This window comes from Anas acuta, chromosome 5 (assembly GCF_963932015.1).
Source record: "Anas acuta chromosome 5, bAnaAcu1.1, whole genome shotgun sequence".
Classification (NCBI taxonomy): domain Eukaryota; kingdom Metazoa; phylum Chordata; class Aves; order Anseriformes; family Anatidae; genus Anas; species Anas acuta.
The window spans coordinates 37979530-38003192 of record NC_088983.1 but is presented as its reverse complement, the minus strand read 5'-3'; the positions used below and the strand labels follow the sequence as shown (position 1 = coordinate 38003192).

At 40.5% G+C, this 23663-nt stretch overlaps 2 protein-coding genes across 6 annotated transcripts in view; both read left to right on the top strand.

The window, feature by feature from the left end:
• Nucleotides 1-1801: 1801 nt before the first annotated feature.
• Nucleotides 1802-9966, top strand: GARIN2 (golgi associated RAB2 interactor family member 2). Of its 4 annotated transcripts, none has more exons than XM_068684224.1 (8): nucleotides 1802-1919; nucleotides 2030-2607; nucleotides 3316-3455; nucleotides 4946-5148; nucleotides 5733-5997; nucleotides 6641-6882; nucleotides 7301-7347; nucleotides 7999-9966. In XM_068684224.1, exons 3-8 carry the CDS (start codon nucleotides 3321-3323, stop codon nucleotides 8043-8045), a joined length of 939 nt encoding a protein of 312 aa, XP_068540325.1. In that variant the 5' UTR covers nucleotides 1802-1919; nucleotides 2030-2607; nucleotides 3316-3320; the 3' UTR covers nucleotides 8046-9966. The 4 variants fall into 4 exon arrangements, with proteins under 4 accessions (XP_068540325.1, XP_068540324.1, XP_068540322.1 ...); XM_068684223.1 differs by lacking the exon at nucleotides 7999-9966 and having other exon boundaries at nucleotides 2030-2216; nucleotides 2427-2607; nucleotides 7301-7602; XM_068684221.1 differs by lacking the exon at nucleotides 7999-9966 and having other exon boundaries at nucleotides 7301-7602.
• An 8862-nt stretch (nucleotides 9967-18828) lies between these two features.
• PALS1 (protein associated with LIN7 1, MAGUK p55 family member) overlaps nucleotides 18829-23663 on the top strand; it is a 49510-nt gene continuing 44675 nt past the window's right edge. The window contains exon 1 of one of the 2 annotated variants that reach the window (XM_068684213.1): nucleotides 18829-18908. The gene's annotated coding sequence lies outside the window, so the exon portion shown is untranslated. Of the gene's footprint in view, nucleotides 18909-19318; nucleotides 19504-23663 lie in introns of those variants that run through there. The other variant, XM_068684214.1, reaches the window with a different exon arrangement.

The following is a 23663-nucleotide window of genomic DNA, read 5'->3' as shown; positions in this document are numbered from 1 at the left end:
ATAGAGGGATAAAGGGATAAAAAAAAAAAAAAAAAAAGCCTGTCAAGTATAAACAGGTACACTTGTTTGGCCTTGCCCAGTCACCACACTCTGTCCTGTCTTATTCAATGTCATTTCTTTTCCTGGGTGAGGAAGAGGTGAGACCATGTCAGGAGCTAGCTACTGGGGGAGCAGAGGAATCCCAGCTGGAGAGACCATGGGGTCTGTGGGACAAGTGAGACCCATTTCAGGGGTATGGGGGAGCTGAGTGAGGGGTCTCTACCAACACAAGTGGGACTGCATCCTTGGGGCCTCATATGTCCAGGTGCCAGCAACTGAGGAGTCCAGGATCCAGGGGCCAGCTAGGGTGTCTGAGCCCTGCTACTGGAGGGATCAATACTGCACATATGTCTGCATTTCCCAGTACCAGCCTTCATAGCGATCAGCTAGAGAAGGGCACTGGGCACAGCTAGAGAGGCCATTGGTACTGTCTGTGTGTGACTGCTCTCATATACATGCTGTATATGTGAGTTTGTATTTCACCTTTTGGGAATATATGCTTGGCCTTACTGTTGGTGGAAGCAAGGGGCATGGAGCTGCAGCAGTCTCACTTCTGCCAAGCTACCAGATTCACCCCACACCCTGTACCCTAAAATATGATACAAAATTTGTCTTAAAAAATTGATGGCAATATCTTTTTTAATAGCCAGACCAGTGGCTAAAGAAGCGGGAGTGAAAATCCTAGTCAACACATTAGAGCAAGGCATGATACAGTCACCTGAGCTAGCTAGCACTGTGCCAGCACATGCACCTGGCACAACAGGGCATCCTATGGCAATACTGTCTTAGGTCTAAAAGTGTTATTATCCTGCATTACAAGAGTCCTTGTATACCGCTTCCTAACACAGTCTTAGCTCAGACTCTCTTTCCTCTGGTATCTTCATACCACATATGCATAGTCCAAAAAAGTGCCAAGTGTGCATGTGTATTTGGGGTATTTGGACAAGACTTGAACCTTCCCTGGTTTAGGCAAGAGGTGTGAGCACTTGACTGTGGAATCAGTGTCCTCCAGCTCAGTTGCTCACCTGTGGTGGTGTTTAGAATTGTATTTCTATTGTCTAGAGATGGAAAGACAATTCAGTTTTGGAAAAATGTTTTCTTGTTGTTGTTAGTGATAGCGCAACAATGTATCCTTCTCTGTCCTTGTAAAACCCAGCCAGTAAAGCAAAGCATCACTGTCTTCCACACCGGAGCAGTGTTGTTTTGTATAGCAGAGAGAACAGAAAGCATTTGTGCTGGACACTGCTGTGTCAGTGCACAGTACTACCAGACAGTCAGGAAACTATCTTAGTGGGTCTTAACTAGGCAAACAGTAGATGTGTACCTATGCAAAGGAGGCTGCAAAGAAGATTGCACAATAGTTCCTCAAACTGACAGACAGCGTAGTTTTCATTTTGTAACATCGATACTGCTTTAACCAGCCTGGTGCTTAATCATGGCCTGAACCCTTGTCCAAGCACCAGGCTCAGTTGGAAGCAGAAGTGTTATCCCATAGGGTGAAGAAAAAAAAAAAAAAAAAAAAAAAAGGAGATAGTATCGACAGCGTCACATGTTGATTAGAACACCTTCTGACTGAACAAAAAGGTTATTCCAGCAAAAGAATGTATATAGAGAAGCTAAAACCTAAAAAACAGGGCAAGCTGTGAATACAAACACCATTTTACATTGTCTCATTTACACTCCGGGCTTGTGCCAGGGCCATGAGCACACCAACAGGCCTTAATTGCTCTGATCAGCCTCAGCTGGCATCTCCACCCCACACCTCCTACCCGTAAGTTTGAGAATTATATTTAAGCCTTGGCCTGAGACCTTAGTCCTTCTTACAGCTAGGCTATAGGTACATCTATCTACAGAACTGACTCTGGGGTGGACTTCTTTAGGTACCTATTGCAGTCCTGTCTCCAGCTCTTTTTCCTCCTGCTGACTGTGCTCCTGGGACAGAAGAAGTGTGATGTGTGAATGCTCAGCCCGTTCTCTTTGGATCCTGCAGGTTTGGAGGCCTGTGCCCTGGCTGTTGATGGAAATGCTTCTGCTGAGGTTATCACTAGCTCCCAGCTTATCATCATCCCCTACAGAGCAGACCCAGTCTTGTTGTTCCCTGACAGCCTGCACTGAGCAGATTATATCCATGCAAAAATCTCTGCAGCTCTTGTGTACTCAACTTGTTCATGTTGAAGGTAAATCCACACTACCTGTTACCACTATGCCCTGATTCAACCAAGAAATGGAATCGTTGCCAAGACTAGTGAGAGCACAAAACAAACAATGTATTGTGATGCCAGCAGTGATGGAGCTGAGTTCTTCCCATCCAACCTGCCTGCTTACTATGACAGAACTTGCTGGCTCACATACAGGCATTCATGTGTCACATCTCTTCGTATCATCAGGCATTGAAGAAACTCAAGAAGGGAAACTGTGTCATCAAGACTGTGCCTGATGCTACCAATCATGGGTTTCTAGACCTGGGAGAATTCCAGTAGGCTCCGCAGAAGGGACTAGCACACGTGTCCTCTCTTTCTGTGGACGGACTTGTCTAGCTATGCAATGAATTTTCCTAAGTGAAAAAAGGTATGAATGGGAACTAGAAGTCTACTACTGGATTTTAAAAAGACAGGCAGGATATTTCTGGTCTTTTTTGGCACTCTGCCACTCACTGAACAGTCTTGAACAAATCATTTAACTTTTGTATCTACTAGGGCTAATAGCTTATTATCTGTCCATTAAAGATTTGTGAAACATAATTAATGACTAGCCTTGACTCTTTTTTTTTTTTTTTTCTCTCCACTCTGAGTCAATTAATATTATGTTAGTCTCCAGCTTTTGTGTTAAAGTCTTCCTGGTCAGCTGCTGGAGAATTTCTACTTCACAGCCTCTCTGGTCTGCCATCTTCTTGACTCTGTGAAAACATATGTGATCCAAGAGGCACAAAGACAGAACTCACCATCCCAGAATAGTACTGAGAACAACCCAAGGGTTTCTATCGTTATTTACAAAGCATGTCACTATACTCATGTAGAAAAAAAAGTGTTTTTTTTTTGTTTGCTTTTTAAAAAGAGGACTCCAGAACTGTGAAAAAGCCCTACTAAGTTCCCCTTTGCACTTCAGGTTGTATGGTCTTAAAAATGTGTGTGTTGAGGGTAAAGGTTCTGCTCTTTAGTAATATAATGAAAGATATCAGAAGAATGTGTATTTTTTTCATAACATCAATTTTTTCAACATATAAGGCTTCTTATATTTTCTTTTTAATGTGTAAATTTATTTTTGTTTTGTGGATAGGCAAAATGAGTACTGAGTTTGATTTTAGGACCATCATTTCAAGTCAGACGTCCATCATGGGTGACCTTCGGCAACTTCTTAGCCAAGGAGAATATGCTCCTTTTACATCTGCTCCCGTGTTTGAAAGCAAGTTTGTTCAGGTAAAAAAATCATTCAAATGAAATTATTTTGCATGCTCGAGATAAAATTGATCAAATAGATTACCTTTTTTTTCCCTCTCGCAGCTGAAGAGTTATTCATTCATTCCTACCATCCTTATTCTTGTTTAATACACACATGGGTGTTTCCCTCCTCATACAGACTTATTTTGGTCTCACTTTACAGACAATGGTCCAGCAACAGCAATGCTGAAAATTTGAAGAGGGCAAAGAGTGTTTTTGCCCTTCTTTGTTAGTCCCTTACATCTTCCTGTAGCAACAGTTAAGACTATTCACCTATTTTCTGATTCTGTGCTAGTTCATTAAGGTTGTTTAGCCATTAACTTTAGTTCAGGCTAACATAAATGGCAGCTACCCTTCCTCAGGCACCTCCTTCCTTTCAGTATCTGTGTAGGTGATTTCCCAATCTTGCCAATCACTTACCCTAAGCACCGGCCAAAGAACCCTGCACAACTCCAACAATAGTCTAAATACCTACAATATTACATTCACAGCATGTCTAAGATGTGAATTCTACTTGCATGATGGACCTCAACAGAGATTTTCATAGGATTTTATTACCTCACTGTAATAATTGCAACATCCTTTGCTCTTGCCTTGATTAATTCAATCTTGCATTGCTTATACACATGCAGAATGCTAATTAGCTGCTAGTCCCTATTTTCAAGGTACTTGATTGATCTCTGCTTTATTTATCAAGCCCCATTTACTATCAAGGAGTCTGCTGCCCTAAACAAGCAGCCTGAGAAAACAGCTTCAACACTAACTCACATTCAAATGTAAATTTTTTTGCCTTTGATCTTTTTTTTTTTGCATTCTGTCTCTCACACTTAAGAGAGTTTACTAGATATCCACTACATAAATACACTGTTGTCCCTCAAATTCCTTCCTAGAACACACTTTTTTTTTTTTTTTTGCTGCCTACCAAAGCCAAACCCTGACAGCGGTAGAAAACATGATTTGATCACGTTGTCTTATTTTACTTCCTTAAATTTTCTCATCTATCTTTTTCTGTAATTTTATGTCTTATACAGAAGTTATCTGGGATCTTTTTCTACCCTGTGTTTTTACCACACCTAGCAGGATCCTGCTTCAGAATGAGGTCTCATTAATATCACAGCAATGCTGACAAAGACAATGAATCAACAGAACAGAGTGCCTCTTCCACCATGTTTACACTAAGAGAAATTCAAGTTAATGGTACTCAGGGCTTTTCTTATATCAGCAGTCAGATACACAATAATGGGGACTAGACAAGTACCAGTGATTTCTAGTCCTCCTTTATCCTTGTTTAACTTCCTCTCTTTTCACTCATGTATTCCTGTCTCATTATTTTATACTCTCCTCTCTCTTCACCACTCCATTACGTAAGTTCTAGGACTCCCAGGCCAAAGCACCATGAAATATATATCTTACACTGTCTGAGAGGTCTTGTGGCAAATGTCAGTGTTGAATTTGTTGTTGCTGTTCAGGTTAACCGAAGAGGGGAGACAATGAATATCCATAAGCAGCCTACCTGCGTCACCATCGGCATCTGTGCTACCAGTCCTAGTTCACCAATGCCCTATGGGATGCTGCTAGCACACACAGTGCCTGTATCCCCACAGGAAAGTGTGAAAAATTTCCAGAAATTCTCAGAGCGGTCATCCCAATTGGAACAGTTAGCACTTAGCAGGTGAGCGAGCACTAAGTCCTCGAAGAGTAAGTAAAAACATGAATGTATTTCTCCTTTCTGTATGGTGTTTTCTTTCTTTTACAGGTCAGATTATTAACAGACCTCACATTTGCACCCTTTCTCCCAGTGCAAACACAGTGAAGTTAGGAGGATCACTGAAGTTGAAGTACACACCTTTAGGCCCCGCTCTAGTCATCATTTCAGGCCAATAATACCACACAGACAGATGATGACTGGCAATACTTAATAAGCCTTTTTCTAAATCTATCAGACGCTGACAACTGATGGGAAGATTGGAGGTGCAGCATTGTCAGGGAACAAGGCAGTAGAATAAAGGCATTGTAAAGAAGCTGATATCCTGTGCCTTCCTTTTGTGCATTTCTGCTCAGCATTTCTTCCATAGTTAGATAGAGCCACATAAAGAAGAGTGTCCAGATCCACTCCACAGATTTTTCCTGCTCCAGTCTCTCACTTCCAATCTTACCCTATATTTAGGCTTAACAAACACAGTATCTTCTTTGGGATAAGTTGCTACTTGTGCTTGATGATGAGTTTCCTTTTTTTTTTTTTTTTTCCCCTTACAGGTTCTTGCCCTTGAAGTTTGTGGAACTCTCTGTCCACAGCACAGACAACCATCAACTCATGTTAAAATTAGTAAATGGGCGTTCCTATTACCTAGAGCTCTGTGCCCCACCAGACCAGCAACACCACCTATTCCAGCACTGGTTGCAACTCATCTCTCTCCTGAAACCTCAAAAAAATCCTAGCAATACCAACATTAACATAAGATGCAAGGATTCTGGCACAAATCATGAGAAAGATCCCAGCCCAAACAATTCATCAGAAAATGTGAGTCTTTGGCAAATAGATATCAAACCTTCAAGCTAAACAGAAAGTATAATCTGTGCCAATATGATTTACTATCACTCAAGCTAAAGCTTTTGTGTGCTTTGAGGGACCTACAGTTCTGTTTATCAAAATAGCTGTCCTGTTGTAAACTACCTACAGAATTCTGGGCAAAAATAGTGATAATACTGGGTGCACCGTAACTCCGATACAATTTTAAGAATCAGTAAATAGCATACTACGTATTGTTCAGTGTTTAGTTTTTCCTCACAGTCATTGGTATGTTCTTAAATGGATCTTTGGAGCCAAATTCAACCACCCACTGGAAAAAAAAAAAAAAAAAAAAAAAAAGCAGAGAAAGATGGGCATGGCACAGCTGAGACCCATGCAGGGACAGATAAATAATGAGCAAAGAAGGCAAGGATATTTGATCCATTAAAAGTACAGGAAGAAAAAAATATTAAAGGAAATGCTACAGTGGACTGCCAGATGAAGGCAGCTATTTGCTGAATATTCAGTGGATAGGGGATTAATGTGTAGGAAATTATTTCATCACAAAGTTCCAGATGTGCTGATCAGCTCTGTGCAAAGTATTTTTAATGTCTGTTGCTACTGTGTCTGTTTATCTTTCCTTTTTTTCTTCTAGAGGGCCAACCCACAAGATTTGCCTAATCCCAAAACAGAGGAAGAAGTTGTTCCCAAACAAACCACCTCCAACCAAGTTCCCCTCTCAGTTAGTGTGTCCCCCACAGAAAAGAGTGGAAGGGAAGAGGTAGCAGCCTTTGCCAGCCCCCTGGAAGCAACCAGGCAAAAAATCCCCATGCAGTCAAAGAATATAGACCCTCTGGATACAATAATGAGTAAAAGCAAAGAGAAGAGGAAAAGTAGGTAGGTGTGGTTGGGAAACAATTCTGATGGACTTGGTTTCTGCTGCTGAACATGCTAAGTAAAATGTGTTGTTTTTGTCTTCAGAAAATACATTATTGATACACCTTTTCAGAGTTATTGGGATTTTCCTGATGTTCTAAATGGTCTGGAAAGCTGAAGAGTACAGCATGGGGTTTCCAAGTATCCAGACTTTGGCTTCTCAAATGTTCAGGTTCTTTCAAAAGTCTGTTCCTGTGTGCCTGCACTTCAAAGCAAGGCTTACTACATCATTTAGCAATGCATATTTCTACTACAAACAGAGTTTAAAATAGCATCTATTTGAAACTGGTACATAACAAGATTTTTAGGACAAGGTATTTTTTTTTCTGAGTTTGTTGGCAATAGCATCACATTTTTTTCCTGACTTTTTTATTTTTAGGATCGACAAAACGAAGCCAAAAAAAGAAAAAAAATCACAACCTTCAGGTATGAGTTCTTCCAAAGTTTACTCGCTTCCCCATTGCTATTCCTACTTCAACAATAGATGAGAGAAGCTGAAACTTCATGAACTGGGAGCTGTGTTGAACATATGTTCCTATGCCCATGTTACCAATAGCTCAGCACTTCTACAGACATACTTTTAGAAAGTACCTTGTGCTCAGTCCCTGTTCTGATCACACCTCACCTTGCAGGGTTTGGTATCAGATTTCTTCTAGAAATGCCTTGACACTTGACTTATTTGGCTGATGTCAGCTGTGCAACATCACTGCAAAAATCAGATGAAATATGGTATGGTGGAAAGGGTCAGAAAGCTGTATGCCTAGGCGTTGCTAAGAGGTAGTGTTGGCCCATACTTCCTCTTTTGGTGTACTGTAAGGCTTCCCAAAGGCCCATAGCTGAGCATAAATTTACCTCCAGTGTGTCTGCATTGTCTTCAACCATGAGGTCAGGACCCATGTTCCTAGCAAAACAGGCACTCTCCACATCATAAGGGATTAACATTAGTGTCCATTTTTATATCCTCCATTTCTGCACATATCTCTACAGAACATCCGTCTGGGACAAGCAAGCATCTGAAAAGCAGTCTATATTCCTGCTCACAGCTCCCTGTATTCAAAATTCTCTTTTTCTTGTCAGTGATTCAGCATTGTTTCCTATGCCTGCCAAGGCACAACGAAAAATGAAGCCGCTTACCTTACTGATGCCCTTTACCTTGTGTCTAAACTCATAATCTGCATGTGAGTGAATCACTCTCTTGAACAAAACTTTTTACGGTCTTCCTCTATGTACTTCTCCATTTTTCTAAGTCACAAAAGTTTGAATTATCTCTTGTCCAATCAACCTCATTTTTGTGTGTGTGAACATGATGCTACTGCATGCTCCTCTTTGTAGCTGGTTGGTGGATTGCATGCAATTCCTTGTCCTAGTCAGATGCAATTCCCATCATTCTCTCTTTTTCAGTTACCATTTTTGTTTCTTCTCTTGTTTCTGTTACTTTTCCGCAGACATGCACATCTTTTCAGCTTTCCCCTCAATTCCTGTTCCTTCTAATTACCCTTCTCTCACTTTCCAAGTTCTTTTCACCCTGTTCAGTGCCTCTTAAATTGTACCTTCCTCCAAAGATGCATTCCTTCCCTGTGCAGTTGTCTACCCTCTTTTTCATTTTCTGATCATGCATCTCCCAGTCTGCATTCTACTACCTGTTCCTGGATTTGCCTTGTAGTCTCTCTGAGTTTACCAAGTCCTGCAGACTCTGTTCATTCTCAACCTGCTGATCAGCTTTCAGTAGAGAATGGAAATGATCTTCACATACCCCGAGGAAGCTGAGAAGTATGCCAATATCATGTCAGCTGATACCAGCTACGCACAGACTTTTTACACCTCTCAGGTGTTATGCAAGGACTAGATATTATTTCTGCTTGGAGATGAGTAGGTCTTAAGTAGTATGTAGAAATGACTGAAGGAGAATAGCATGGAAGAGACTGGGAAAAGGCCAGTTTGGAATACAGAGCAGAAATTCTAGTAAACCCCATCATTTGTAGATTGAAAATAGAAGTAGTGAGAAAAGTTGAAAATCAGTTGCTTCTGGTCAGTCTTTTTTCCTTTGTTGTTCTTGGTGTATGTTTATGTTCTCTGTCCTTTTCTCTCTTTTGAGTCCTGCTTCTTTTTCTCTTTCATCTTCTGCTTTCCTGCACTGTTCTGAGCACATCCTCACTGTGTTCGTTTTTGTTTTTTCCAGGAAATAGAAAGAGTGGCATTATGTCAAGTGTTGGCTGCTTCAAGTAATAATCCAGGTGATTTGTCAGTAAGAAGGAATAAACAACATAAAGCAAAGCATCCTGTATCAGGTGCAGTTGGAATAAGGGCAAGACATGCATATAGAAAAAAAAAAAAAAAAAAAAAAAAAAAAAAAAAAAAAAACATGCCATACTGCCGAGTTCAATTATCTTCATAACCATTTGCTATTGCAAAACTAACAATAACTAAGACATGAACACTGCATTTCTCTGTATTAATTCACAACTAGCAGCAACAAATGCATTTTGATCATTGAGACTGGAATCAGTCCAGTAAGTACACTGTACAATACACTGGAATCTACAATAAGATATAGATCTTACTGTAACTGAGGCCATTTTTCAAGGAGAAGACTGAAATGTGCAGCATAAGACAAAGAAATAGACACTTGAATTAACAGTAATGCTTGAGTATAACTGTAGTATAAGATCGACAAAGCTTCTCATGCAAGCAATTTTCAGAACGCTGCAGGGGAACAACTGAGAGAGAGCAATACCATGTCATGGCCACAAAATCTTATTATTACAATTTTCATTTCTGTGAGCTTCTAGAGGAATGTGAGCAAATCACTTATCCTCTTTGTTCCTCAGCTTCATTTGTAGAATGAGGATAGCCAGACCTCTTTTGAAAATCACCATGTGATGTACTAATGAGAACCATTATATAAGAATTAGGTATTGCTGTTACTATTATTATCACTTAGACATTATAAATATTGCTATCCTTTTGGAATACTGATCAGCAGTTTTTATAGGTCATATTTGCTGCACTACTGAGCATTTGGCATTATGCCAGACAAATATCTTACTTTCTGTGACTGTATTCACTATAAAGGTAAAGGCAGAGACCTACAGTAATGAACGCATCTACGCTGCATTTATGGGGCACTGCCTAGCACTAATCCATAGTACACAGGACCGCTGTGTCAGTCTTCACACGACAGAAAGGCTGCCACCACCTGAAATACCAGCATTCCTTCGGGCAGTACCCAAGAGTTGATGGGAGGTATCCCACTGAGAGATCAATTTACCTTATTCTTAAAGCCAAGTTAGCAGCCAACACGGTATAAGTTGTTCATACCTAATTTTCTCCTTTTAATTTAGAATGTAGTTGAACTTTTTTTTTTCTTAAAAAGTAAAAAATAGACCTGCTCTGATCCATCCAGTGACTATTCATTCTTTCCTTCCTACTATCATGCATTTCAGACCTTTCCAGAACTACTCAAAATTTATAGTTGTTAGTACAAGAAGTTTTTCTACAATTCTGCAGCAATACAGCTGTCTTCCATCTCTCTGCCCACCGCACAGAGAAGCATCTGAGGCTTTACAACATTTACTGATTGATAAAATAACAGATAGTGACCAAAACAACAGCTGAATTCCCCTGACTCTGGGATATCTGTGTAATTTCCAGCATGTAAACTTTGCTATTTTACTGAAGTTTTGAAGAGTAAGTTCTACACAATCACAGGTAAGCATGGGAGATGGAATACAGTAGGCTTTTCTCCAAGTGAGCACAGAGGATATACATAATTCATAGCTTTCGCAGAGACAAATGCCAATCTAATGTTCCTTAAGAATATAAATTAACTGAATACTCCTTGAGGACAGCCCATGTGTAATCAGATTCCAGCCTAGGATGCCATAAGAAACAAGTAGTGGTAAATGCAAATTCTAGTTATCACCAAAAACATGAACAAGGGTGAAATACCAGTCAGTAGACTTGGAAATTCCAATGTTATTTTCCATGGTGAAAAACTTTCTGGATTTTTGTTTAGTGAATGAACGAAGTTGCATTTACTGACAAGGAAGAAACTTTTAGGCAGTCTCTGAAGAAATGGTTATACAGGATATTTTCTGCTTGAGGGATAGTGAGTGTATGAATGATACATGATTTATGAAGTGCCATTGTCCACTCCATGAACAAACATAAAATACCACAAGAACAAGGACCAGTAACAGTATCTTCACTATCATCCATAGAGAGACTGGCTGCAGATGTTTACTGTCAGTGACTTCACACAAGACAAAATTAAAATTGTAGAACACTGTAGAACACTCATGATACTTAATCTGAATATTTTTTAAATAAAGCATACTGCATTCAGAAGGTCTTTTGCATTAATCAGAAACAATTGTTTTGCTAGCACAGAGATAATAACTATGACTGTTTTCATATAATGATATACAGAATATACTTGGTAACATAGAATGGAATGAAATAAATTAAAAATTTAACTAGTAATACCTCCCTCCTAAGCTAAGTACCATGTCTGGGAAGCATCACACATTACCTGTGATGATAAAGAGAAAATTAGTTTGCTTCCAAACAACCTGCCAATGCGTAAGACCAGCACAGACAACCTATTCCTAAGGAAAAGGTTAAAATCTGCTAAAGCAAAGTGATCAGATGTTCAAGTGCATTTTGAGAAGAGTGCCTTTCAGTTGGGAAACAACAGAAATGTTTTACACTTTCTTGAAATCACAGAGCTAAACTGTTATGAGTAAATATACTTGGTCCAATTATGTGTATTTAAATGTCATAACAGAAGACAAGCTGATGAGTCAGGATGGAAGAACTGACAAAAAACTTCCACAGATACTTAGGTTATGTTGTGGTAAATGGGACAAAGATGTCCACTAAAGCTTGTGACTTTTGTTCTGAAGTCATCAATGTAGCGATGTGACACTAGAACAATTACAACTCTTGAGCACTGTGTTTCTCTTTACTGACTGAAGATGTAGATATAGTCCTTCACCTGCAGAAACCAGGATCAGTCTCAGAACAATATCTTGTGCTGCCAAAAATAGCCACTCCTACACAGAGTACCCTAACCTGGGGGTACGTTAGCAAACCTTGAAGAGACACAAAAGACTGCTGCACTATGCAAATGGTACCATCCAGCCTCAGTTCACGGGAATACAATCTAAAATGCTTAGTCAATGTTGAAAAGAATAAACTGCTTCAGAGTATTGTGTTTCCCAGACTGCAACACTGCAAAGAAGGTTGAATTGCTTGCATTGCAAATGCAATAAAAAAAATACTGTTAATTGCTAGGCCTGGAGCAAAGAAAAATAAATCAGCACAGACGCTTGCTGGGTTACATACCAGAACAGTCTTATACTGAGCTGATTCAGTAGACTGGTATGCAGCGTTGGCTCAACAAACCAATGCAGTCTATCAGCTCCTCCGAAAGAAAAAAAAAAAAAAAAAAAAAAAAAAACTGCTGGGAGAAGACAGTTGCTGAAGATCCTGCAAGCAGTAGAGCTACCAAGCATAATGTGTTTGACTACACTTCTTAGGAAATACTGCAAAGTAGAGTGGTGTTCATGTAATGCATGCCAAAACAGTTTTCAATTTGAACGAATTTTATTTCCTCTGCAACGTTCTGTCAAGATGCAGATTTAGGAGAACAGTTTAGTGTTTATCCTGTACCTCTCAGATTTATCCAAGGATGATGAAGGCCATCCATACAGCTCCACATAGTTACATGGAAATGATTATTCTGTTGGTATCTAAACAATGCCTTCCTTAGAGATGACTGTGAAGCTGCTATTGCTTTCTTGGGAATGCCAGTTAAACATACTGGCTTTGCTTATGGCAACATATAAGAAGTGTTTTGGGGTTGTCCCTTAGAACCACACATTTTCACACAGTAAGCATCTGAAACGCACCTCTGTTGCACAAGAAGCAGCAATGGAAACCTACTGGCATCTTATGTCTGTACAGAAGACATTATGCTGAGATCAGCATGGGTATTTACAAAAAGACTGGATGCCAATCCGGAATTTCCTGTGCCATGACACTCCAAGTTTATGCATACAATGAAACACGTGAAGGATTTTTTTTTCTGACTGTACACAAGCAATACACCCAGCACCCACCCAGATGCCCATATTCATCTCAAAAGTTATGGAGTCTTGGCTGAGACTGGATTTCTTAATTCCACTTCATCATGAAGTTGAGGGTACAGAAAATTAAGAAACCCAGTCTTCAAGAGGTGTAACATATTTTGGTTTCAAATCAGGAGCTCTCAGTAAGTAGTGGTTTACTGGCAAGCAATGAACTATACATGTGAGAATTAGAGGGAAATGATATAAAACTATGCATGCTCACAAACCTAAATAACTTTAAACTGGAGTAATTCGTTATGTCCACATCAATAGCATTATTTATTACCTGTATTAGTGGGTTTCAAGGTATGCCTCAGAAGTCACTATCTATCATTTCTAGGGTCATACATAGAGCACAATATTCTCTACTAGCATGTTTCTCAGAGAAGAAAATGTCAGCCTCTTTTAGTTTCGGAATGTAAAACTTATTTAAAAATAAATAAATAAATAAATAAATAAAACATGCAATTATGCAGATGTTCAGTTTTCAAATAAAATAGTTTTTAAGCATTGCTTTAAATGCTGGGGAACTACAGACATCCTGGCTGGAAGTTAGCTGCTCCAGACATTGTTTATAATCTGCTGAAAGCAAGCTCAAAAACTAAGCTCAAAAACTAAGGGGAAAAAAAAAACAACAAATGAAAGTCTTAAGAATAATCATTCTGAAAGTGATTCTTCCTCAGAGAAATTTTCTATATAGACACTCATGTAAAGGTACAGTACAGAATAGCCACAACTGGTTTTGCATTGGTAATTAAGGTATAATAGAGATGCACAAGCTGAAAACCTAAACTGAAAAAAAAAAAAACAAACATAGCATACAAGATTATTTCAGTGAAGATTCAGAAAAAGGAAACAGGAATTAGAATTTTGGTGTTCTTTATGTAAATTTTACAGTATTTTACAGCTGTCTTATTGTACATGTAACTTGCTTTCAGGAGAAAGATTTATTGCATTTCTGGTTTATGCAGTATATATGAACAATATACTGTTGTGTCTTACTTTTGACAAATACATAAAGCTAAGCTTACAATGCAGCATTATCAAACAGGTGGGTCTCATCATTAGTATAATTACTACTAATAAGCTGCTTTTCAGGAAAGATGATTGTACCTGGGGAGAATCTAAAAACCACAAATGTCTTATTTCATTAGGATTTACCACTTAAGCAGTTTCCTTAGGTGGTGGTGTGGTTTAAACCCAGCAGGCAGCTCAGCACCAGAAGGCTGCTTGCTCACTCTCCCTAGGTGGGATGGGGGAGAGGGTCTGAAAAGTAAAAGCACAAGAACTCATGGGCTGAAATAAGAAAGCTTACAAGGTAAAGCAGAAGCTGCTTGCACAAGCCAAGCAAAACAAGGAATTCCTCCACTACTTCCCATCGGCAGGCAGACGTTCAACCTTCTCCAAAAAAGCAGGGCTTATCACAGAATACGGTTTCTTGGGAAGCCAGACACCATCACTCCTAATGCCTCTCCTCGACCCCCACTACTTCTTTCCCCCCAGCTTTTATTCCTGAGCATATGCCATATGGTACAGAATATCGCTTTGGCCAGTCTGGGCCAACTATCCCGGTCGTGTCCCCTCCCAGCCTCTTGTGCATCCCCAGATTCCTCACCAGCAGAGCAGCACAAGAAGTAGAAAAGTTCTTAGTTCTGTGTAAGCACTGTTCTGCAAGAGCTAAACCATCAGTGTGTTATCATCACAATTTTCATTAAAAAACCCAAAATACAGCATCATACAAGCCTCTATGAAGACAAGTAATTGTATCCCAGCCAAAATGTGGACAGGTGGCATGAACTGTTGAAACTTTTGTTGGTTCTTGCTCTATTCTGTCATAGATCTGTGGGTTATCTCATGGGTTTTTATTTCTTCACAAATATATTTGCATACATTTACGAGTATAAGAAAAGAATCTACACGGAGTAAAATGAGTAGAAATGAAAAATAGCTTTTATCCTCTATTCACGGATTAAAACAAAGTAATCAAACCGCCAGATAAACACAGCAAAAAGGTATGTGCAACTTGACAGTAAGGCAGGGTGGCACTAAATTACAAATAAAATCCTGTCTTGGCTTCGGGCTTTACGATACATCCTGACTCAAAATGGTAAGTCAGGGAAGAACGGCATGTATTTTGTTGCAAATTGATAATTGTTATAAATGGCATGACAGAAGACTGTTTTCCAGAGAGACTTAAGTATGTACTTTGGGTCCTTAAAGATTTATTCAAGATCAACCCAAAAATGGAGAGTTGTACTGAGGAAGGCACACAGATGACTGAAACTGTAAAAAGCCAAATGAAGTAATCACTAGTTTGAGTATAACCATACAGGGAAATAGAAAGCATTGTCAAGAAAATATCATTTTTATTGCCTAATATCTTTCTGGACTAAATGTAGTGCCCCAGACTGTTCCATTAACAACCCCACTTCCAGTTTTACTTTGGAGCGCCCATCTTCTGGGAATGATTCTTACTGCTGGGCTTAATACCTGTCTTTGAGAGATGATCTTTGAGAGATGAGTAATACTCCTAGAATCAAGACCTCTCTTCTGGAGATTAACCTTTTTCTACAGCTGAGCTTCTGTTGGGTTTATGACCTCATTTGTAAACACTGTGATCTTATTTGGAGTTGTGCAATTTTAGATCTGAAGGATTAAGGGATAGCAGAGGACATTAAAAGCCAGAGAGGAAGATGTTTCTGCCATACAGATGAACAAGAATGAAAATGTAGTTATCGGATAGAAAGGAAGGAACAGTTCTAGATTTTATCAAGGATTAGCACATGACCATATTTTAACCCTTAGTATTTGTTGTCACTGCTGAAGAAAGGCTGAAATGACAATGAATTGTTGTATTAATTTCAAAATTCAGGGTTTCTGTTGCTGGACTGTGTATGCCAAAAGATTTTTTTCTCACCTAATACATAATTTAGCTTTTGGACTTTTGTATTTTGCACTCTTCTTTGAAACACTAAATATTAGATACAGCAAGTCCTACACCCGGACTACTTCTTTCGGAAGGTTTGTTCCTGTGTCCTACTTAGGGTTAAAGCATTCACCAGATTTGTAGTCAGGAGACATAATATTGCTATAAATCAAACTGGAAAGACTGTTGCTATAGATCATCTTTTCCCCTGCAAGTCAGGGACAACATGCAGGGAAAGTCTGAGCAGGAAGCAGCTTTCATTCATATTCAGTTAGAGGTGACATTTAAATGTGATTAGCCACGATACTGTCAATATCTGAAGGCCAGGGGAAAATCTCTGTGAAGTTCTCAGAGACAGAAAAAAAAGAGACTATTTAAATTGATGCCAGACATGAAATTAGAGAGCTAAAAATAAGAGACGTCAATTTCTCAAAACCGTGCAAGAATAAAAGATCAAGAATTAAAGGGTGCTCAAGATAATAAAACAGCAGAAAGGTTAAGAAAGAGGATGGAATATAGACTCTGACATCAGACAGGCAAGAATTCTTTAGGGATTGCATAAAAAAATATTTTTGCAGATAAGCAGGGATGACAACAGCTTGGAAAGGATCCAAGATGAAGTTGGAAGAGAAAGTACATCTGTTGTAAAATGGATGCTCAGTGAGTTTAGTGATAAAGAGTTTAGAGATAAAGGGGAGGAGAGTAATGGGGCAGACAGATGGGGATTAGTTCTCCTCCAGCCTTCACTGACAATAAGCACTGTGGCCGCTGTGGGTCTTCTGACAGAGCATTCCTGTTTGCATCAGTAAAACATAAATTCAGTTACGCAGTGACATAAAAGGGAATTTTTATCTAATCCTTCTGTGATTTTTCATTCCTCCTCCAGAGGGCAATGGTTTCAAAGAAAACATTTTGTCCTGTGTTTGGATGATGTCACAGATTGTCAAAAGCATTTTTCCCCCCAGCTGATTACAATCAGCCAGATTTAGACTGATCACCGATTATATCAACATCTTGTTGGCCAATGTGTAAAATTCAGGTCACTGAAGTTAAATACATTCTTTATTAAAAAAAAAAAAAAAAAAAGTTTGTGGAATGAATGGATCAACCTTAGAAAGAAGATTCTTCTTCAACAATAAGTTGCCTAAATACATTGGTTCTATAGCTCCAATAATGCTTTAATGGTCCCATATCCAGTGATAATAAAATGACACATCTAAAATCAAGGTGTTCTTAGATCCAAACTCACAAAATGTCTCACATATTTCTTTTTAGTTCATTTCTGCTTAATCATTGAAAACTTTGAAGAAGAGATGGAATGACTTGTTTATAGTTGTATAGTTGTTGTATAGTACTTTGGTAAGTAATTTTCTAACTTCCTTTAGGAGCAGTCTTAGTAGATCCTAATATGAAAGATTAGTCAGGTAACATGAAACAAATTACAAAAAAAATTTGATTTCCCCAATCAATCAACCATTGTCCTTCCTCATTCTCCCATATGCCTTCTCTCTCTGCACCCATTGTTTCTTATTTGCAATTTTGTTAAATTCAAGATGTTGATTTACTCACAGCAATTTTTTGTGTTCAGCATCCAACAAACAGCACCCACAAAGTAAAATGAACCAGCAAACCTGTCCATTTAAATTGCTAATAAAATGATTTAAAAGACAGAGGTTATCTGAATCTTTACAAACAATGCTGCTGATCCTGTGCTGTGTTGTGAAACATTTTCAGGTATGACAACTTCATAGCCTGACGGAATATTTTAATCTGTTGGACAGAATTATCCAAGCACACCTAATTCAAGCATCTTATGAATGGATTTGCCAGCTGAGCAAAGGCTAATATTAGGGTTTGTGAAAGCCAGAGGGAGGAGATTGGTTACCAAAGAAACAAACAGATCCTTAAGCAGATCTATCCAAGAGATATCCCAAGCTCAGCCTTAACCTGGTCTGGCAACCCGTTCTGGCAAAAGATGAAAATTTCAGCTACATGTACAAGAAAACAAAGGAGGGAAAGAGGAACTCTAGACCTAATGTGAATGTTTCTTTGCTCTGTGACAACTCGCACAACATACTGAAGAAAACTCCCTTACCTTGGTATGAGCACTGGCTGTAGGGCAACACGCAAACTACAGGCAATGAGATGGTCTGGGACAGGAAGGAGAAATGCTGTCAGCTGAGGGAAGCTGTACTCAGGATTTTATTTTTGGTTGTTTTCTGTTCATCGCAACTTTGGATGTAGAAAAGACATTAGCCTAGTGATCAGTTTGGATGAGAGCAGGGAACAGCAAGCTGCTGAATCTACGTATTTTTTGCAGTTATTGTACCTTCTGTGCAACTGTCGTATTTTGAGAAAGTCTTTTCTGGTTCTCGGGTCTTTTGCCAAAGAAGTTCATTAACAAAACAAACAAACAAAAAAAAAAAGTTCGTCTGAACTTCCACCATTGTCACAGGCAAGTGAAAGGAATTGCCCTTGGTGCTCGTGAGGCACTGCCCCCAGGTCCCCTCAGGTTTCATTTCCATGTACTCTGCCACCCACTGCTGCCAAACACCCCACAGTTCTTCCACCTGTCAGCGCTCACGCTGTAGACAGCAGGCTGGGTGCGCTTACACGCCACATTCCTGTCACGACAGCGGCAGCCACCACACGGCGCCCACCCTATAGCGGCCGCTGGCACCGACCGTTGGGGGCGACCGTTGCAAGCGACCGTTGGGAGCGGCCCCGCCTCGCGCGGCCAGCAGGGGGCGCGCGCCTGAGCGCGGCCCGGCCCCGCCCCCGCCATCCCTGCGGGGGCCGCCCCGCGCCTGCGCTGGGAGCGGGCGGGGCCGGGCCGGGCTTCGGCGGCGGCTGCGCGGCGCTGAGGGGGCCGCGGCCGCGGCCGGGAGACTCGGCGGGGAGCGGGGCGGCGGCGGCCGGCGGCAGGCACGGTGAGCGCGGCCCGCGGCCGGGTCCTGCCCGCACGGGTGCCCCGCGGCGGCCCGGGCCGGGCTGCTCGGTTGTCCCCGTCCTGCCGGGCCGGGCCGGGCGAGGGGAGGGGAGGCCCCGCGGTGGCGGTGGGGGCGGCTGTGGGGGTGCTGGGAGCCGCGGGGCGAGGGGAGCCTGCCCCGGGAGCGGCGGGACCGCGGGGCTTTGCCTGCGCCCTCAGAAGGAGCACCTCCTCCGTTGGGTCTCGCTACGCGGCCATCCGAGCTGCGAGCTTGCCTTCTTAACCTGCCCGCGGAGTTTTCATCTTTTTGGTTTCTCTTGCGATCATCTTAGAGCTGTTACTAAAAAAAATGTAACTGTGATCCAAGCACCCTCTGTGTTTTATGCCTTAAAAGGTTAGCTCGTGGCTGGTGTGGTGCGTGGTTTAACGAGGCATCCAGTGCTTAATTTGCAGCGCTTTGGGAAACAGCTTTCTCGAGTGGTACATTCAATTGCCATTGCTGTTAATACAGCAGCACAGAGCTCAGTGATAATACGCGGTCACGTAACTCCTCTCAAAGTAATGCTGGCAGACCTTACATCCTCCCAGTGCTCAAGGTACGGAATAGCCACGGACCGGAATTTTTGCCGGATAGATTATGGTGGTGGTAAAGATGAGAGCTTTACTTAGATGTTGTTAACGTTTCTTTCAAGGGATCTGAACTGACTTTGTAATGTAAATAGAAATATTTCTTCACGAGCCTGATTTAGCTTCCTCAGGAATTTGCAGGAGTTCCTGGGGCCATTGAGGGGTGTCGGGTGTCTTTCATTACCACAACAATGCGAGGTACAAGCACTAAAAACGCAGCTGGAGCTTGGCATCCCTACCGAGGGTTATGGACTCAGGAGGCTCTAATGTAGGCTGAGGTTCATGTGGATCTGTACGGTTTTCATGTAAATAATTACATTTTCATAACACTTCATATGGTGCTTTTTAATTAAAATCTCTTGGCACAGGTTGAAGTGGCAGTCTTCTAAACATCCTACGGCATCCTTAGATGTAAATTCTGTTGGGATGTTTTGTCAAAGACCGAGTCTTATCATCAAATACTGATAGTTGTAACTACCAGTTTCAGGTACTCACTTTTTTTTTTCTAGTTTGCCCACTTGATTATCTGCATTCTTTTACAATATTAGGCTGTAGAAATTCTGAAGGCTAAGCTCGGTCTGTTACTTCGTAAATAACAGGATCCGTGTTCATATGTGTCAAGTTCTTAAATGGTCTGGCAACTGGCTTATATTCTATTCTTTTTAAGTACTCGATGCTATGGGTAGTGTTGCAGGAAGGCCTGATGTTACGGTATTTGGAACAGTAATTACTGCTTTGGTCATTCATCAGAAAGCCTCAAGACTTCTTGTAAATATTAATTAAATACTGTTCTATTGTTTTCCTTTTATTATGGTTAGAGAGGCATTTATACATTTGAAAAGGCTTGCTAGTACGTTTGTGATAGCGTAAACTGTTTCCTAGTGAGTTTTCTGGTATAAAATTGGATACGCTGGCAAAATGTTTTTTCTAATGTAATTACCTGGTTCAGAGCTTGCTTTTCTTCAGTGTTTGTGACAGAAGAAGTATTTTATGTATGCATCCTCCTTCCTGCACTCCCAACTTAGCTATATGATAAAACATTTTAAGTGTAGCTCACTGTAAAATGTGAAGGAAAGCTCCAAGCAAAAAGAGGAAAATTAACTAGATAAGTAGTTTATACATCAGGATATTTGAAAATTAGTTTTGATTTTCCTTAAACAGAAGTGATAAACTGTGTGTATCTATTGGTAAAGAGTTGTTTCAAGCTGCAGGGGTGTCTAATTGCCCGCTAATGCATAGCTGTGTGGGAAGTAAAAAATGCTGTGACTCTAAAAGTTTGCATCAGTTTAATTAGAAAGCAAAAAGATACTATTAGTAATGCAGAACTGTACAAGGAATGCCTCTATGCTTTGAAGCAGGAAATGCAAAAAGACAGGCCTGATCTTGCATGCTTTTTTTTTCCCAGAAAAAGGCTGTGATATCGCCTCTTGTAACAGATGGGTGATAGGTTTTAGTGCATTGTGAGTATGTTGAGATTTGTGTTCAAATACCTGTGCTATACGAGGGATCTTAAAACCCACATCTGTTAGTTCCCAAGGGAATGCCCTGACTGCCAGGCTGCTGGGCGCTTTGCTGCGAGGTGCTGCCAGGTGCCAGCCGGTTTCAATCCCAGGCAGTGATACTTAGGAAGGGAGCGAGCCCAGGGAGGAGCTGGCAGGAAGCATGATTGGGTACAGACTGATGTCTTGAACCCAAGTCTTCTGCTTTGCAGACCTGGTGATGAACAATGAAGAGGTGTATTTCCTAGCATGACATTCAATTCTGGGGAATGGTTTCTAAGCTTTCTCATTAGGAGTATTCCTGGCTGACTTTGGCAGTTCATCCCAATGTTGAGTCTGATATTCAAACAGCATCTCCAGTGTGCCTTTTCTGTTGCAGAGGGGAGCTGGGTGGCTTATTTGTGGGCTAAGTGTTGTAGGAGGTGTGGCATTTAGATTCTCGTAGATCAGTTTCTGTGTTCTTATAAAATGCTAAATAAATAGATACAAAAATGTAATTATTTCAACATATGTGTAATTACTATCTGTTACATAAAGATCAGCTCTATGCCTCGTGTTTTCCGAATTGATTTGCCTATTGCATCATGATTCTGTTCTGGTAGGCCATAATTGGCTTAAGAAAAATGCTGAGTAGGGAATAGTTAATGTGATTTTATGCTAACAATTGTAGTACTTGATTTTAGTTCACTCAATTCTTTCATATTTTGAATTTCTTTTCTAGGATTAGAGAAGAGGCTTGACAATTGGCACGTGTGACAGTGCAGCTCGTGGTTGATAATCACACACTTTAGTATTCTGGATTTGCTATGCTTTATTGGCATAGAAAATGAACTTGCTCAGAATTCTAAAGAAGAGAGGTATTTGATGGAAATTCTGGGGGAAAAAAAAGTTATTTTTTCCGGAAAAATAAGATAAACTACAAATTTTATCCTTGGTTCCACTGGAGGATTCATCTGGGGAAGCTGTGGAGAGGTCACACTGGATTATTTGGCCATAAGAGGCAATTCAGAGATTCTCAAAAGTTTTGGGGAGATAAAGTAGTTTAGAACCAGATCTGATATCCGATAAGGACATGTTAAAAGTGATAGAAGTATGGGGTCCTTAACAAATGGTATTAAGGGTACTCAAATATTGTATAGTCAGAGCTCATGTTAGCATCTACAATGTGTAGCTGTGTATTTGCATCAACTGTTGCATGAAAAGTCAGCGTGAATTGCCTGATTTTCATAGTGTCGAGTTGTTCAGTGGTATCTTCATGCTCTCTGAAGTGTTAATGTGCCAAACCTAAAAACGTCCATAATCAGGAAGTGCCAGTACAGCCTCAGCAACTGCTCTTTGACCTGGCAATGGCTGTTGGGAGGCCAATGTATGCATTCCTATTCTGTTTCCGAATGTAATGGTGTATTCAGTTAGAAAGGAGAGGCTGGAAAAGAAATATTCATTTAGCACTAGTAGTGTTGAGTTGATTAGTTGTGGAGTTCTGATTACACATGCATGTGATCAAAGGGTGGGGCAGTGTATACCACTGCCTAAGAGTCACTTCTCATTTCAATAGTATATCATAAATACTGCCAGTGATACATGTGTGAGCTATTCTTAGCAGTATGTTGGCATATGAGTGATTTGCACTTAATGAGGTGTATAGGAAGGAGTAACAAAATGTAAAGTTTGTCATGTTCAAGGCTGAAAGGCAGGTAAAATGTACCTGGAATGATGCCTTGGTAAAAACACCATTAAGAAAAAGGGCTTCCCTTGATGTTTCCCTTCACCTGTCTGTTTCCTAATAGCTAAATCTTGGTCTCTGAGTGGCAGAGAGATCAGTCAAGTCAGCTCTCATCCAGCTATTCAAGTGTAAAAACCAAGTGTTTGAACTGGGATGATCTTCACAGTCAAGGATAATGAAGGTGGTATGCCTTGGTAACTGCTTCTCTATTTGTCAGTTATTTAGGAGCTGGTCTTTGGTGAGGCAGGGGAGAAACCTAGGGAGGGAGGCATCTTTTTCTTCATGGCAGTTGTGGTATTTGATTGCTAAATTTTTCAATACAGCAGGTGTGAAAACTTTTTCTGTAGAATGTGATACCTCTGCAGTTAAAGCTAAGTCTTGACCTTGGTGTCAGATCACACAGTGTCCTGATGGAGAACTTGTGGTCACCCATGGTGTTACCATCTTCAATCAAATTGGCCCTGATTTGTCTGTTAATGAAGCTGGAGATAGACTAAGCATGGATTAATGCAGTGCACCTTGGCTAAGAAAATTAAAGCTGCTTTTGTAAGAAAAAAATGTTAGGGAGAGCTGCAAGTCTTACATTAGCTAGGAGAACACATGTATATCTTTGTTTTCAGAGAGCAAATCTTTCTACCCCAATGCCTGAGAAGGTATATGATGTCAGCAGACAAACTTAGGCCTGTGTTAGTGGGAGAATACAGTATTAGTGGACATTACGTGCTTTCTGCAGCCTGTGGGATCAAGCCATGATGGAACTGCTTAGTGGCACTGTGCAGTGGCATTTACATTTTGTTTGAATACTGTTAGAAACTTGCAAATGTGGGGAAGTGAGTGGAAATTGAACCAGATATGTGTCTTTAAAGGTGGTGATTGTTGCTGCAGGATAATATAACATAATGCAAGC

Coding starts and splice junctions, on each gene's coding strand:
- GARIN2 (XM_068684223.1), top strand. CDS start 3,321: ATGAGTACTGAGTTTGATTTTAGGACCATCATTTCAAGTCAGACGTCC. Junction 5,149..5,732: donor GAACAGTTAGCACTTAGCAG/GTGAGCGAGCAC, acceptor TTCCCCTTACAG/GTTCTTGCCCTTGAAGTTTG. Junction 6,883..7,300: donor AAAGAGAAGAGGAAAAGTAG/GTAGGTGTGGTT, acceptor TTTTATTTTTAG/GATCGACAAAACGAAGCCAA.